At 39.4% G+C, this 14,026-nt stretch overlaps 3 protein-coding genes across 4 annotated transcripts; all 3 read right to left on the bottom strand.

Moving 5' to 3' along the window:
* Positions 1–1,268: 1,268 nt before the first annotated feature.
* On the bottom strand, positions 1,269–7,417 carry oscp1b (organic solute carrier partner 1b). Of its 2 annotated transcripts, XM_076152651.1 has the most exons (11): positions 7,066–7,417; positions 6,123–6,152; positions 5,411–5,565; positions 4,925–5,092; positions 4,234–4,314; positions 4,020–4,123; positions 3,544–3,672; positions 3,126–3,195; positions 2,855–2,994; positions 2,682–2,745; positions 1,269–2,382 (listed from the first exon to the last, which is right to left on the bottom strand). In XM_076152651.1, exons 1-11 carry the CDS (start codon positions 7,175–7,177, stop codon positions 2,263–2,265), a joined length of 1,173 nt encoding a protein of 390 aa, XP_076008766.1. In that variant the 5' UTR covers positions 7,178–7,417; the 3' UTR covers positions 1,269–2,262. The 2 variants fall into 2 exon arrangements, with proteins under 2 accessions (XP_076008766.1, XP_076008768.1); XM_076152653.1 differs by lacking the exon at positions 6,123–6,152 and having other exon boundaries at positions 1,270–2,382.
* A 340-nt stretch (positions 7,418–7,757) lies between these two features.
* Positions 7,758–9,546, bottom strand: LOC143002515 (cornifelin-like). Its single transcript, XM_076152655.1, has 4 exons — positions 9,397–9,546; positions 8,751–8,876; positions 8,471–8,607; positions 7,758–8,327 (listed from the first exon to the last, which is right to left on the bottom strand). Exons 2-4 carry the CDS (start codon positions 8,860–8,862, stop codon positions 8,223–8,225), a joined length of 354 nt encoding a protein of 117 aa, XP_076008770.1. The 5' UTR covers positions 8,863–8,876; positions 9,397–9,546; the 3' UTR covers positions 7,758–8,222.
* Positions 9,547–9,975: 429 nt separating this feature from the next.
* Positions 9,976–13,939, bottom strand: mrps15 (mitochondrial ribosomal protein S15). Its single transcript, XM_076152654.1, has 8 exons — positions 13,673–13,939; positions 11,850–11,930; positions 11,662–11,737; positions 11,488–11,536; positions 11,269–11,353; positions 11,094–11,152; positions 10,458–10,649; positions 9,976–10,209 (listed from the first exon to the last, which is right to left on the bottom strand). Exons 1-8 carry the CDS (start codon positions 13,830–13,832, stop codon positions 10,105–10,107), a joined length of 807 nt encoding a protein of 268 aa, XP_076008769.1. The 5' UTR covers positions 13,833–13,939; the 3' UTR covers positions 9,976–10,104.
* Positions 13,940–14,026: the final 87 nt, after the last annotated feature.

Below are 14,026 nucleotides of genomic sequence, written 5' to 3' on the forward strand. Positions count from 1 at the left end.
TTCTAAAGTTAGAGTTCTGACAGTTTATTAGTTATGCTCCTGATGAACAATAAACCAAATTTGATGTTGAGAAAATGTGATGTTTACAGTGGTCAGGATTCTTAATATTTAATTCACAATGCACAGTGCTAATGTTACTGATGAAATAATATGCATATTACTATTGTCAAAATTACTTACAAAATGATAAGTTACAAGGTAACAATAGTGCCATATTGGCGAACTAAAACTGTATTTCATGTGCCTGGAATTTGGTAAGTGACTCAGCAAAGGTTAGTTGGTGCAGACTAAACCTTTGACAGTGACCTTTATTGCGGAAGCCCACCTATGTTCCCAATTTAGGCTTCCCCATTCCAACCATAACCACTAGTTTCAAACCAAGTGGGCAGGTGTGAGGAAGCTTTGTAAAACAGAGAGAGCAATCTAAATGGCAGAGCCTTAGCAGTCTTCCTGCCTTGACTAAGCGGAGCATATGCCCCATGCCACATGAAACACTTTTCAGTCTGTGGCTTTACAGTGTCCTGCCCACAGTTTGTGAAGTGGAAACTGAATCATGACTTCAAATGCAGGGTATGGAAAGAGACATGCTTTAATGGCTCTTGTGGCATGTTTAGCCAAGCTCACTGTTGAGTGGAATTTAAATGCTTAAGCTGTTTATACTTTTATGTTTGTTATATTACCTCTGGCTCACCAATACAAATGTTTGGCAGGGAAGGCTCTACCAATGCATGCACTTATTAGTTTTGGTGTTTCTGAATTATGCCATTTGCAAGTCTTTCTTTGGAAAAATCTTCAGTTAACTAGGTAGAACCCTGTGCAGTGTTGCAGGATGACACAGTTGCTTGTTGCTTGTTTTGCATGTAGGCTGTGTCCTCAGGGCTGGTAGTGTTTCTTGTCTGGAAGTATTGGGACGACCTCACCAGCGTCCTCCTCCCCTTGATCAATTCTGAGAAATGTCTCAGCATGTTTTGCCTGCACGGTATGCATGAGAGTGTGTTTGAATGCGGTCAGCTGGGGGAGTGCAGACTATCACTATGACTCGCCTGGAGGCAGACGACACAAATACCTTGAGTACAGATAGCTGTTGCCATAGCAATTCTGATTGTAGGTGTATGATGTTTTCAGAGGGTGGCCTATTTTTTTGGATATTGCATTTGACACCCTAAAACACAGCTTTTACTTTTGTGGTTTGGCTAATAAAAAATAGTACAGCAGACCCAGGAAACATGAATTTAATAAAGGGGACAGCTCCCCCTACTGTCGCATCTTTTCAACTACAGCAAAATGTTGCAAGGCACAGGCCATCATCAACACTGTATTGCGTCACCACCAAATCAGAAACATAGGATATGCAGGTAACCTCAGTATTTATTTATTTATTTTATTGAACTATTCATAAAAAAAACAACATTACACATTCAACAATTGCAGCAATACCACTGCATTCCTTCAAATAAATAAACTATGCAATAAACATATTTACATAGAGGGTAAGTGCTTAGATTACATTACTCTGTATTTTAAGGATTCATCAGATCATCAGCAGGCATTCCACTGAACATTCAAAGATGTCACATTTCTGATGTTGATGTTCCTTAGCTCATCTTCATGCTGTGTGGAGGTACTACAACGAGGTCACAAGGTTGACACCTTTCCGCCCTAACTCTAGCTCAGTTAGTGGAATGTTAAGAACCACAATAGGAAGAGCAATTGGTTTCTTTCAAACCATCCACCGTGTCGTTTAACTGTAAAATAATTAGATCGCAGCTAAACTGTAAGAAAGGAAGATAGAAACATGTATTGTGAGCCTGCATCACAATCATGTGAAATAATGATTGTGAATGTGTAAACCAGATTTTGAAAACATCTGGATACTTTTACAAATGTCGATGATTGCCATCACCACATACACCACACCACACAGATATAGGCCTACTATATATCCTGAGTCAGTGAAACTCTCCTCAGTTTACAGTGAACACATTATTATAGCGTGTGACAGATTGGATCTAGATTTTCCACAATCACTCGATTTTTAATTAGACACATCTGCAGTTTCCTGTTCCTGTGTTAATCTTCAGACCAACAGAAACATGTGCTTACTGCTGCATTTTAAAACCACTTAACGCCCTAAGACAAGGTTTATTGGCTTCATGTAAGGCTGTTGCAGTGTCTATGCAGGTATGGCCAGCATACTGGACTACAGCAGAACAGACAGTTGACAATGCACTGTGCCCGACCTCCTGAGCATTTGTAGCCACATCACAGACCATCCATCATTGCCAGAAGGTCATCTCCTTTGCTGCTGGAACTGGGAGATTGATCTGCAGTCTCTGTGAACTCTCCCATGATCTTAGCTAGCTGAGCATTGGCCTGCTGATCCTGAAAGATAATGTTATCCAGGAATCACATGGCTGGCATGATCATCACATGGACTTAAGTCTAATTACAGTAAATCCTGTTAACCTGGCAAAGCCCAGGATCTCAGATCATGTATTATCTTAGCCCTAATTTGCTTTTTCTCTTGTTTTTGCCTATCAAGAGTACAATACAGCCTTTTTTACAGAAGTCATGCTTACAGTCTATATGGCCTATGAAACAAATATCTGTATACTAAAATAGACTTTCCAATTATTTCTTACAAATTAAAATCACTGTAAAGGCAAAAAACCAAGCGTTACCTTTGTTACTTGGATGTTGATGACTCCATATGAAAGCTCACCTGGCCGTGATATCAATGCTTCTCTGTGATAAAGAGTCACGATGTTAGTTCATTAAATGACGTGAATGTTTGGATTTTCTCCACTTCTGCGAGGAAGTGGCAAAGCCATGAAGCACGCAAATGCTCACTCACTCTTCTTCTTCATCTGTAGCAAAGAGGTTGACTCTGAAGCCACTGTCCGTGTTTCCAGGTTTATGAACTTCTAACCCTCCCATTAACTTGGCTAACAGGTTCAGCTCCTCTTTGGCCAGGGGGTTAGGAACAGCACTGACCTGTGGACCAACACGTTTGTTTTTGGGGTGCATTAATATGGTGTACTGAAGATATCATGCAGACATAAACTATGTTATAACCAAATCTCAATAAATCTAAATGAGTATGAAGGTTAATCCTGCTTACTCACCTTTGTGTGCTGAGTTGAGTTTTTAGATGTTCCTGACATGTGGGTTTCCACTGGGCGACTTACACTGTACCTAAACAGCAAGATGAAAAAAAAGGAGATGAAATGATTTGTATATAATATCCATCATACTGTCAAATCTGCCTTCAATAAGCAGCACAGATGCTTTACTTATATGGTTGTTGTAATGTTGGTCTACATGGGAGAATCTGAAAAGACATTCCTAAAAAAGTAATACATGTAAGAGTAGAGTGGAGTAGATTAATGGTTAGGTGTTATGGGGTAGAGTTATGTAGCCTGAACTTACAACTTTGCAGCCATATTAATACAAAATTGAAAAAGAAGAACATTTGGGTTTCAGATGCAGTTATCAAACGCAGATACTTTTTTGACAAATCAGTTTGTTTTCTTCGTATCTTACATGTTTGTGCCTAGTTTGGTGACTCTGTCTCCAAACAATTCGAAAGATCCTTCCCGAAGAGCCGAGGTGTAATTTCCTCCATTGTTGAACTGCACCCTGTTCATCTCTTCACCCATGCAGCTGAACATTCTGGAATTACCATACACAAAACACGTTATGGGGAAGGAAGCAACATTCTGTACACCTTATACATGACTGAAGTTCATATCTCATAGCAGTGAACTCGTGAAATATTTCACTGTTTTATAAAGTGCCTAAATATGCCTAAAATTAGAATCTGAACACATTCAGTAATGCAATTAGCTGTAGTGAGACATAGTTAATTTAAGATTTCAGTGGCTTGGAAAGATAAGCAAATACTGAAACTAATAAAAGGAGAGCTGATCAGATAGAAAAAAGTAATCCAACTATTTTCTATATCTTAGTCACTTAGTCTTAGTCACTCTGTTTCACTTGAATCCCTCATGCTGAGATACCTAATCGAGCCAGGAATTTGTGTTCCATGAGGCACAGGACCACAGATGGGGAGGACAAAGCGGCCATTGGAGTTCTGCACTTTGTCTTTGAGGAAAATAGACACCTGATAAAACAGAAAAACAGAAAAGAAAGATTGTGAGAAAGGTAAACACAGAACACAAGAGAATGTTCTTCCAGTTTACCAGCTTCCTCAATATCAAATAATGTGCTTACCCTTATATGCATGTCTTGAAAGAAGATGAGAAGAGTCTGCCTGATCAACTGGAATTCGCCACTAGATAAGGGTGTGTACATCTATGGGCAAACAAGTACAGAAACAATTTACTGAGATAATAAAACCATTGAATAGAATCCAACAACCAAAGACTGAATCACAAAAGACCTTTATCAACCATTATGTGTGGCCTGCGTGCCTCTGCTGGCAACTATTTTTCTGCCTACAGAGTACAATCTTCTGACAAAGAGAATAAGAAAGTGCATTGATCTACTCAACTGGAAATGTTTAAATAAGTGAAACTGAGGGTGGAATAAAACAGCCAAACGAGACATCTGAACATGATCAAAACAGGAGCCGAAACACAGCAGAAAAGAGGTCATCTACAAATCTGAGGCCGACAGCACATTACATACACTCATCATTCATATATTCTCTACAAAACACACTTTCTCCCAACAGTTAATGGTTAATATGCTGGACCAGTGTCTCACAACTGACTATTAAACTTTCCCCTTTGTTGGTTTTATATTTTTTGTTCTGAGCACACTTTAGGAGGCCTTTTTGCATTTATTATATCTGACTTCGTTCACACATCATGGCAAACCCTCAGCACCTCACAGCACATGACACATCTGCACCCACTCTCTCCTCAGCAAATGTCAAGGAAATGAAATCACATCATCATACCTCAATGAGCTGTCGGTATGTCTCATCAACCTGGCTGAGAATGCTGGCAGTGTCTTTCACAAAGTCCTTGATCGCATCCATGTGGTTGAAAGAGACAAGAAGTATGTCCTTAGGCCGGGGACAGAGAAGCACCTGGTACTTGAATGCCATAGTCATCAAGTCATAGAGCTGTAAAGAGGAGCACATTTGCATGATCACATTGGAATATCCATCAAAATAAACACCATGCTGTTATTGTATGATAGCCAGCAGGGGGTGCCACGCATATGTTGAATTTGAATACATTTTAACTGTAAAAGTACTGTTGAGTAAAGCTTGTAGGGTAAATTTGAACATAACACCCTTGTTTTAAGCAATGTGGCATTGAATTGTATTGCTTGTGCTAAAGTCTATAAGCAAAACAGGCACTGGGTGGTTACAGCAGAGTATACATCTCCAGGGTTTCCTCTGCATACAATATTAACGTGCCATGCAACACGACTCTACCTTGTCCATGCTGGCTTGGTTGAGTCTCATTATAGAGGCATGGGCCAGTCTGTCGAACACGGTCCGTAGGGCCTTCTTGGAGTAAAGCTCCTGCGGCTTAAAAAGCTCTTCCAGGAATTTTTTGTTGAACATGGTGGTGATGATGTCATTCATAACTAGTCAGGCAAACAGAAGAATAGCAAAGCCTTAGAATTGTAACCACTGTTCATACTACTGTTTATATGTTTATGCAGTACTATATGCTTTAAAGCAAGCAGATGGTTTCTATGCAGCGCAAAACCATTTCAACTTAGACCTAACCCCGAAGGGCCTGAAGAAAGCAGCAGCTTGGAGAACCACCGCTCATGTGGCCTCGAAATGCTCCTAAAGATGAGTCTTATAGAGTCAGAGAAGATTTTGTATTTATTTTCAGATCACATTTATTTGACTCACTATGTTGCTACATGCCTTCAAAGTCACTATATAAAGTCTAATGACACAAAATGTCTTTATTTTTGACAGCATGTAGCACCCATGCATCCTCAAATAATGTGTCTCAGTGCACAGTCAACCACAGCACATTATGTAAAAGCAGATGTGTTCATTTAATTTCATTTTAACTTTCAATTCCTTTTTTTTACCTCCAGCGTGTGTGTTTTCTCTGGGCAAAAGCAGAGCGTAGAAAGTACTAATGCACCAGTACTGTATTGGGTTATAAGCTCTGCAGTTATACCTCTTTTTCTGTCATCCTCTCCCCAGCCAGCTAAAAGAGAGACTTTGTTCATTAAAAGACGTTCACTTGATTAAATACTAAAATATAGTTTGTGGAGGCCATCAACATAAATATAATAGATGATAGATTTAACTGGACCATAGGGGTGCAAATGAACTAACCTTGGACTAATGAAATATTGTGTATGATGTATTTACTGTGTGTCATGTGTGCCGTCTTTTATTCATGTTTCTCCATACAACAAAAACCTTGAACATCTAAATGACGATGTAGAAGATGGATTTAAATATATAGATTTCTGGTCTTCTTTACCTTGTATAACCTGGATTTACAATTCATACAAACACATGGCCAAATGTTTGTGGACACCACTTCTTTGTGTGAATAGCCATTGGTGAACATTTTATCTCAAAAACATGGGCTTTAATGGAGTTACTGGTGTTCCACTTTATCTTATCCGATAAAATAAAAGCTATTGGATAGGAAGCATTAATTACTGATTAACTCAATACACCATAACCTACCATTCCTACCTACAGTACACACTGCATAATTACAACCATTGTGAGCATCATTCCTCCAACAACACATTAATTCTGATGATGTGTCCACATACTTTCGGCCATGCAATGTAGTTTGCACAAGTTCAGTTTTCCATTTGCTAACAATGCAGGTTCATAAGTTTGTACAGTGATACAAGAATTTGTTCTGTGCGATTGATTACAGTGTTATAGTTTTAGCAGTTTACAAAGCTATGGGATTTCAGATTGAGCTAAATCTGTAGTTAATTCTCAAAACGATGTCCAGTGACTCATTGATCTTTGACTTATTTACTCTTTCAATGGAGTATCTCTGAACTTGCAAGGTTAGGTATCAGTCCTAACGGTTTAACATGTAGCGCCCATACTGTACCGGCTAGCTAAGTAGCTGCTATGCTCGCTACCTTTCTTAGCTTTGTCAGCAGGGATATTCTGAGCTCGGAGCCGCTGGTCCAGGATGTACAGCATTTCTCCGCCGAGATTAATGAAGAGTAGTGGGAGAGTCCGTGAAGACATGGTGGTGTCTTTATGGTATAACCTCTCCAAAGGGAATCAGAAGCTAGCCTAAGCGATGATAGCTGGTCTGTTTACAGGTTGGGTAAAGCCTCTCTTGGTTGCCAGGCCACGAAGGAATCAACCAATCAGAGCTCAGTGCGTCACCACGTAACAGGAAAAGGCAAGAGGACGAAATGTGGTAAACTATCCAGCATGTGTACATAGACTTTTCAACGGAGACTTTCAGGTTGGATTCACTCAAACAAATTTAAACTTTAAACCGGTTTTAAGTTAAAGAGGCTTTTCCTAATTCTGGTTAAAGTACTGCTTTTATTCCCAGATTAAATCAATCAGCATCAGACAAAACGTAAAGACCCACCAAGAAAAAAGAGAGCCAACAACAAAAATGTTGTTTTTAACAACTAGGATCAACCCCTGTCTTGGTTTAGAAGATATATATATAATAAGATAATCCCTTATTGATGTAACCCACCCTTACTGTTACTGCTTCACTTAACTCATTCCGGGATTATAATTGAAAATACAAAACACACTTCATTAGTTTAATTCCTCATTCATTCAATAAGTGCAAAGGCAGAAATGGAGTTGACGTGCAGTCACATCATTTATCTTCATCATGTCAGAACCCAACATCCACACCACTATTAGCTCATCAATTGGAGATTGGATAAGCAGAGGTATTGGAATACTATGTTCATTTCCATTTTACAATTTTCAACAACTGCATAAGATGAAACAAAACGAAAGATGAGCAATGAAACACATGCATGATTTGTGCTTACAAAGTAATCAACTACATTACAAGTGGTAAAGCCAAGCAAACTATTTACACTAATGCAGAACAGTACAGGCACAGTGCTTTGCCTGTTATACAGGTGTGTATGAAGCCATTGTGATTACCTTAAAAACACTGAATTGCATGTCTACATAAAATATGCTCCTCCTATGATGTCTGTAATGCTTAAGCTCATGAGAGGAATGAAAGGAATATGGCAATGTGATATGAATGAGCAGAAAATAGATAGTGGATTATCCCGTTTCCCGTTTATGATGAGGTTTCTCCATTCCTGATGCGGATTTCTCGTGCCATTCTGCACACGTCACAGAATCCGCAGAAAAAGCCCATCAAGGCATCGTTGCATATCGTCCCCTGTGGTAATGATTGCAAGAAACATTTCACAACATGTCACATTTTGTAATCTCTTTGGGTTTCATAACAGCAAATCTTTCCATATTATAAGAAATTGAGAAGATTTAACAATCTGTGGTATTGTTTTGTAATAACCAACATACCTGAATACCATAAGTCAGCCTCATATGAGTTCTCACAGCTGTCATGCCTCCTGGCACAATACCCAAACAGCAGTGTTCCCCATATTTACTTGCGGTGTAGCAGCCTAATGCAATTGGACAGCAGCAACCGAGGGCACCTGCACAGAAGAAACTCATAATATTGTGAAATTTTGAAAAAAAGTTGCAAGATGCCTGCATGTGTATACGGACACAAACCCACAAATGTCAGAATGTATTGTGAAATGACAGTTTACGGGATGAAAGCATGACTTGTACTCACAGACAAAGATGTCGGTAAAGCAGGAGCACAAGCCCGTGCTCCACTCTCCTGTTTGGACGTTTGTCCCGTATGAGCCTGCACCTGGTTGGCTGGTGACTGCTGGGTTTGCCATTTGGATAAATTTATCTGCTTGATCAAAAACAGCAACATGGGTGAAACACATATTTTAGTGAGATATAGAGCAACAGTTCAGTTTCATAATTGACATCTCTCATTGCTGCAGCTGTTTTTATATTTATCATCCATACTAATACAGAATAGTAAACCTCAAGGCTTTCAAGAGTAGCTAATGTGACAGTCTGACTATTCATGGTATCATCCAAGTGTATGAGTAATGATTCTTGCTTTCTATGTGAGATGCACCGACTCTTAAAAGGGTGCTTACTCATTAAAACTGTATGGATATTCAGGACCAAGTATTTAAACAAGTAAATCAAAGAAGAGCTTTAAGAAAGAGTATGAAGACATTAACTACTTTGCAGTACAAATTATTTAAAAAAAAAAAAAGGCCAAAGACATCAAAAGAAATTGCAGTATGTCTGAAAATACATTTTGACTTAAACAATAAAGTGTAAAATGTCAATGAATCAAAATGAATTAGATTAACAAGATCATGAGCAACTAGAGGAAAGATGTTGTCACTCACCCGAAGAGTCTGTCAGTCTGCTCAGCCGTACCCTGCTGATCAACCTGACATGTTGCAAACCACACAGGAAACTCTGACGAGCTAAAACTGTGAGATGTTGGTTTAACAAGTAAGTGTTGTTTCCGAGGATGACAAAGATCTCCACTGATAGAATTCAAACCATAAACTAGACCTGCTGCTGTGCTTGGTGGCTGCTAGATACTGAGTATGAAAGCCACAGATCATTGTCACTGTTTATCAGAAGGTGAAATTAATGTATCTTTTTTTTCCCCAATCACAGATTCTATCAGCTTGGTTCAGTTTCACAGAAGTCTTGCACCACAAATGCATCATAGTGCTTATTTGTACATCTTCATTGACATAGTGGTGTTATCATCTTTAACTCATTGCTGCTGCAATTTGTAAAGGAAGGTATCAGTCTACTCACATTAAAAAAAGAGCAGCACCAAACTAAAAATATATATTTTTCTGTGTTTCTGTGTTTTCAACTTAGTGCACCAAAAGTGAAATCAGACTGAAATCAGAACGATATGAATCTGAACTTGTATTTTTGCAGACGCAAATATTTTTTATAATTAACTTCCAACATCTTTTGCATATCACATTCTTAGATACTTTTATTGCCCTTAATGTTTGACAGCTTACATCAGTTAGAAGACAAAGATAAAGCACAATGCATGATGGTCACATATGAAACAGGAACAGCACTTATTGGCCTCCTGCACCTGCTGCCGTTCTTGTAGTGGCTAAACTTCGCTTCATCCTCGGCTTCAGCTTCTGCTCTGCTTTCAGTTTTTTCGTTTCCTGATAGACCTGAAAAGAGACATGCAGGGTCTTGCGTCAAAAGGGCGTAAGCAAAAAACACATCTGGGTGTTGTCTGACTATGTCCTCATTCATTTATGTAAGAGTAGGACTATTTGTCACAGCATGCACCAGTGTTTCAAAAACTGGTGGTTTGTGGTATGAAGGACATTGAACACCACAAATACTAATACCATTACAACACATGCATCATCATATGTGATAAAGACAGGATTTTCAACAGATGTGCTTTGTCTACCTTGATGCAAAAGGCCTTCTTGGCCAGCCAGCGGCGGGTGATGCGTCTGTAATATTCTGGAGGGAAGGTGTAGGTGATGCCCAGCTTCTCGCACACATTCTCAAAGGAATCATAGTTAACCAACCTAAGGTTTTTCAAAAGTTTTTTCCGGCTGTCAATAGCCATGAGCATCCTCCTCTTATTAGCCATGTCCTAAAGACACACAGACAGTGGGGGATTAATGAAGTTGAGTTCATTTCAATTCATTACAAGCAGAAAACAGTTAATTTAAAGTGACCTATTAAAGTACCAAAGAAGAATTCTTATTGCGCAATCATGGCAGTTAAAAACTCCAATATAGTGCATGGTTGTAACGTGTGAAAATAATTTCCCCTATGGTCGTGTTGCGTATGTTCTCATTTCATATGGGGGTGTATACAGGATATCCTGTAGATACATGCCTCAAGAGAGGAAATGTGGGGAAACATATTCATGCATGAAAGTAGTAGTACTACACGTCAACTGTCCTACATGTAACAACATAAAAGATTTTTTTTAAATCTGTCCCAACCACAAGCGTCGGTATTTAGCAAGCAAATGAAAGTCCAAATGCCAGAGTGAAGCATTCATTTGATGTTTGTGTGATGCTTGACACACCTTTCGATGTTTCTGCAAGTGCTCCTGATAGTTTCGTATTCTTGCCGTTAAAATAGCAACTGAAAAAAACAAACAAATTTGGTGATACAAATGAATTAATATACAAGTAGAATTTATTTTCTTTTGTAAAAAAACAAACAAAACCCTTCAGCAACATGTTCGAATAGAAACTCACTCTTGACTTCTGCTGAGCTGCGGTCCCTCTCATTCTTCTGGACCATAGTTATGAGCTGTTGCTTTTTCAGCTGTAGCTTGTCACTCTGAGGGGGAAGACAGGAAAAACCTCAATGGTATAACAATGTTTGTGGCATTTTAGTGTATGTGTATGTTTGGTTTGGAAAAACAAAGCAAAGTACAAGACAGCAAGGTAATCTGTAGTGATGTTTGGACTTACATGACTCGCCAACTCCAACGAAAGAAGCCTTTTAACCACATCATCAGTCCTGTTAACAGAAAATACATGTGTAGTACAACAGTAATGATGTATCTGTTCATTAATGTGGGAAATGGAAAGCAAGATTTTAAAATGATTAATGAATGCTAATTTTACTGTTATGGTTGTGCATACGTTTGAGCGAGTGGAACCTTTGCAAAATCCATCTTCAACATTGTGGGAGGAAGATCACTGAGCTGGCTTTCAGGGACTGGAGGATGAAACGGAACAAGATGAAAGGTAAGCATCAAAAGACTTTGATTGATAATGCAATCTAATAAATGCCACAATGTCATTAGAACTTATTGAGTTTAATAACACACCCGTCTTGCGTGCAGGTCCACGTGTCCGTGCAGCCCGTGCATAATGTCTCACTGCTGGTTGAATGGCAAAGCGTCCTGCACCTGCAGGGAAATGCACAGATATTTCAATAATTGATATAAACAGTATTATAATAATAATGAGTTCATATTCATGTGTAGAGTGGATATAATGACTGAAACACATGGAAACCGGACCATCACAAATTTGAGCTCCAAACCTACCAAACGTATGTTCAGCTGAACAAATGTATTTAATGTTCAAAGAGAAGGGGCTGATAAAATCACAACATTTGCCAGTCACACATCCAACAGTGTTCGTCGCTCAGGCTGACTGATAACTTCTGAACCAACAGGTACGGACATGAGCAAGGAGTGAAAGATTTTCTTGTGGAAGTAAGACGATTACTTCTCTGCACACCAGTTGCACTAATTAAGATAAGAGATTAGAACCTCCAGAGATAGTAACGACTTTGAGGTGAACACGATGGACATACGAAGAGTCTGCGCACACACACCAGTTGTTTCCACAGCTGCCGTCAACTATTGCAGCAAATCTTCTACGCTGGGCTCATAACTTATCAATCAAATCTTATCAGGTTGCAGTGTCATGCATGGTAAAGTTAAAAGAATTGCATAGTGAGTGTCAGGATATTTGGAGAAGTTGGAAAAGTTGCAGATTTGGATGAAGGCTCTTCTCAGTCCCACTGCGCTCTGTTCAATTATAGCTGGATAAGCTTCACCGCCTCATGTCATCTTCAGTTGTTAAACACAGTGGGGGATCTGTAATGATATTGCACCAAGGCCATTTACAGCACCAAACACTGCTCCCTCATAATGTCCCCATATTCCTAAATGATAATGGCTCATTCAGACTGCTTCACTAATTTAATGTTTGCTTCATGAGCGGGATTAGATGGTAATGTTGTCTGAACGCCTCCCTTGAACTTCAGCTATCATCAGTGATAAATTCAATCTTTTCAGGGACGATTATCCACGTCTCTAATCAATCAAAAGAGTCTGACGATTCTACTTTGTATAACATTAATCGAAAGAGAAACATGGTGGTTCTATTCTCATAACTTATTTGACATTTCTATTAGAAAAGTTTCACTAAATCCTCAGGTTTTGGATCGCTTAATAGCAATGGAGACCAGAGGAACATATCGGCGTGGCCATTCTGGACAGAGATGTCGCTTGATGCTGTTCAGAAGTTTCATCTTATCACTTCTCAGAGCAGAGAAGGTTTCATGCGAGTCACCAAACCACTAAGATGTGAGAGTGTTTCCCGTTATCTTCTGCATCATAGCACCAAATGGTGAAACTTCCTGTGTGAAGAACCTGTTTGCAACTTAACAAGTGGTATAGGTGCATAGAAGAGTGAACATGTGTAGTCATACTCTAGCTGATGGGGGACAGAAAGAATAGAAGTATAGCTGCCATACATGCTCATCACCATCATTATAAATCAAAAGGGTGCATCACACCGAAACAAACACACGCATAATCGTTAGGATAAACACTAGAGAGAAGTATAGTGAGAAATAACGTAAAAAAATATCCAAATAAATATCTTAATGTTGTTATTAGTGGAAAATGCGTGTAGACAGTTGTTACCATCCTGCATTGCTTCTTTGTTGTGAAAGTAAAGAGGAAAATACGACTTCCGAGCTGTGAGCGAGTACCTGAAGGCAGCATCAAATATGCAACAACAGTGCCCCCACTCCTGTTTCCGTAGAAACAACAACGTGTTTCATGTCCACGAATGTACCTGCACACATCTGCTCAGGTTTGATTTGTTTGAGCCTGAACTTGACTTAACTTACCGCAGAGCCCTCCTGGTCCCGGTGTTAAAACCGAGCCGCACGTCCACTTTCTAGCCGCTACAGCAGAACAAGAGCCCGCAAGCTTCGACAAAACGCCGCTTTCTCTGAAAACGTCAGTCGACGCTTTCAGAATGCTTCGTAAAGCTACATTAGAGAACATGGCTGGCCGGGAATGCTCACAAGTTAGAGGATGAGATCGGAAATATGATGGAAATGTGACGGGTAATCACACTCGACCCCTACAGGAGGCTCGCCATTTTGAATAGACCAGACTAACAGATCGGAGAATGAGTTTCTCCAAGGCTGCGCAAACGATGACAGAGGACATCGATGTAATAGAAGAACATGCATTAG

Source organism: Genypterus blacodes, unplaced genomic scaffold (assembly GCF_046128005.1).
Source record: "Genypterus blacodes isolate CSIRO-AG114 ecotype Tasmania unplaced genomic scaffold, CSIRO-AGI_Gbla_v1 ptg000057l_1, whole genome shotgun sequence".
Classification (NCBI taxonomy): Eukaryota; Metazoa; Chordata; class Actinopteri; order Ophidiiformes; family Ophidiidae; genus Genypterus; species Genypterus blacodes.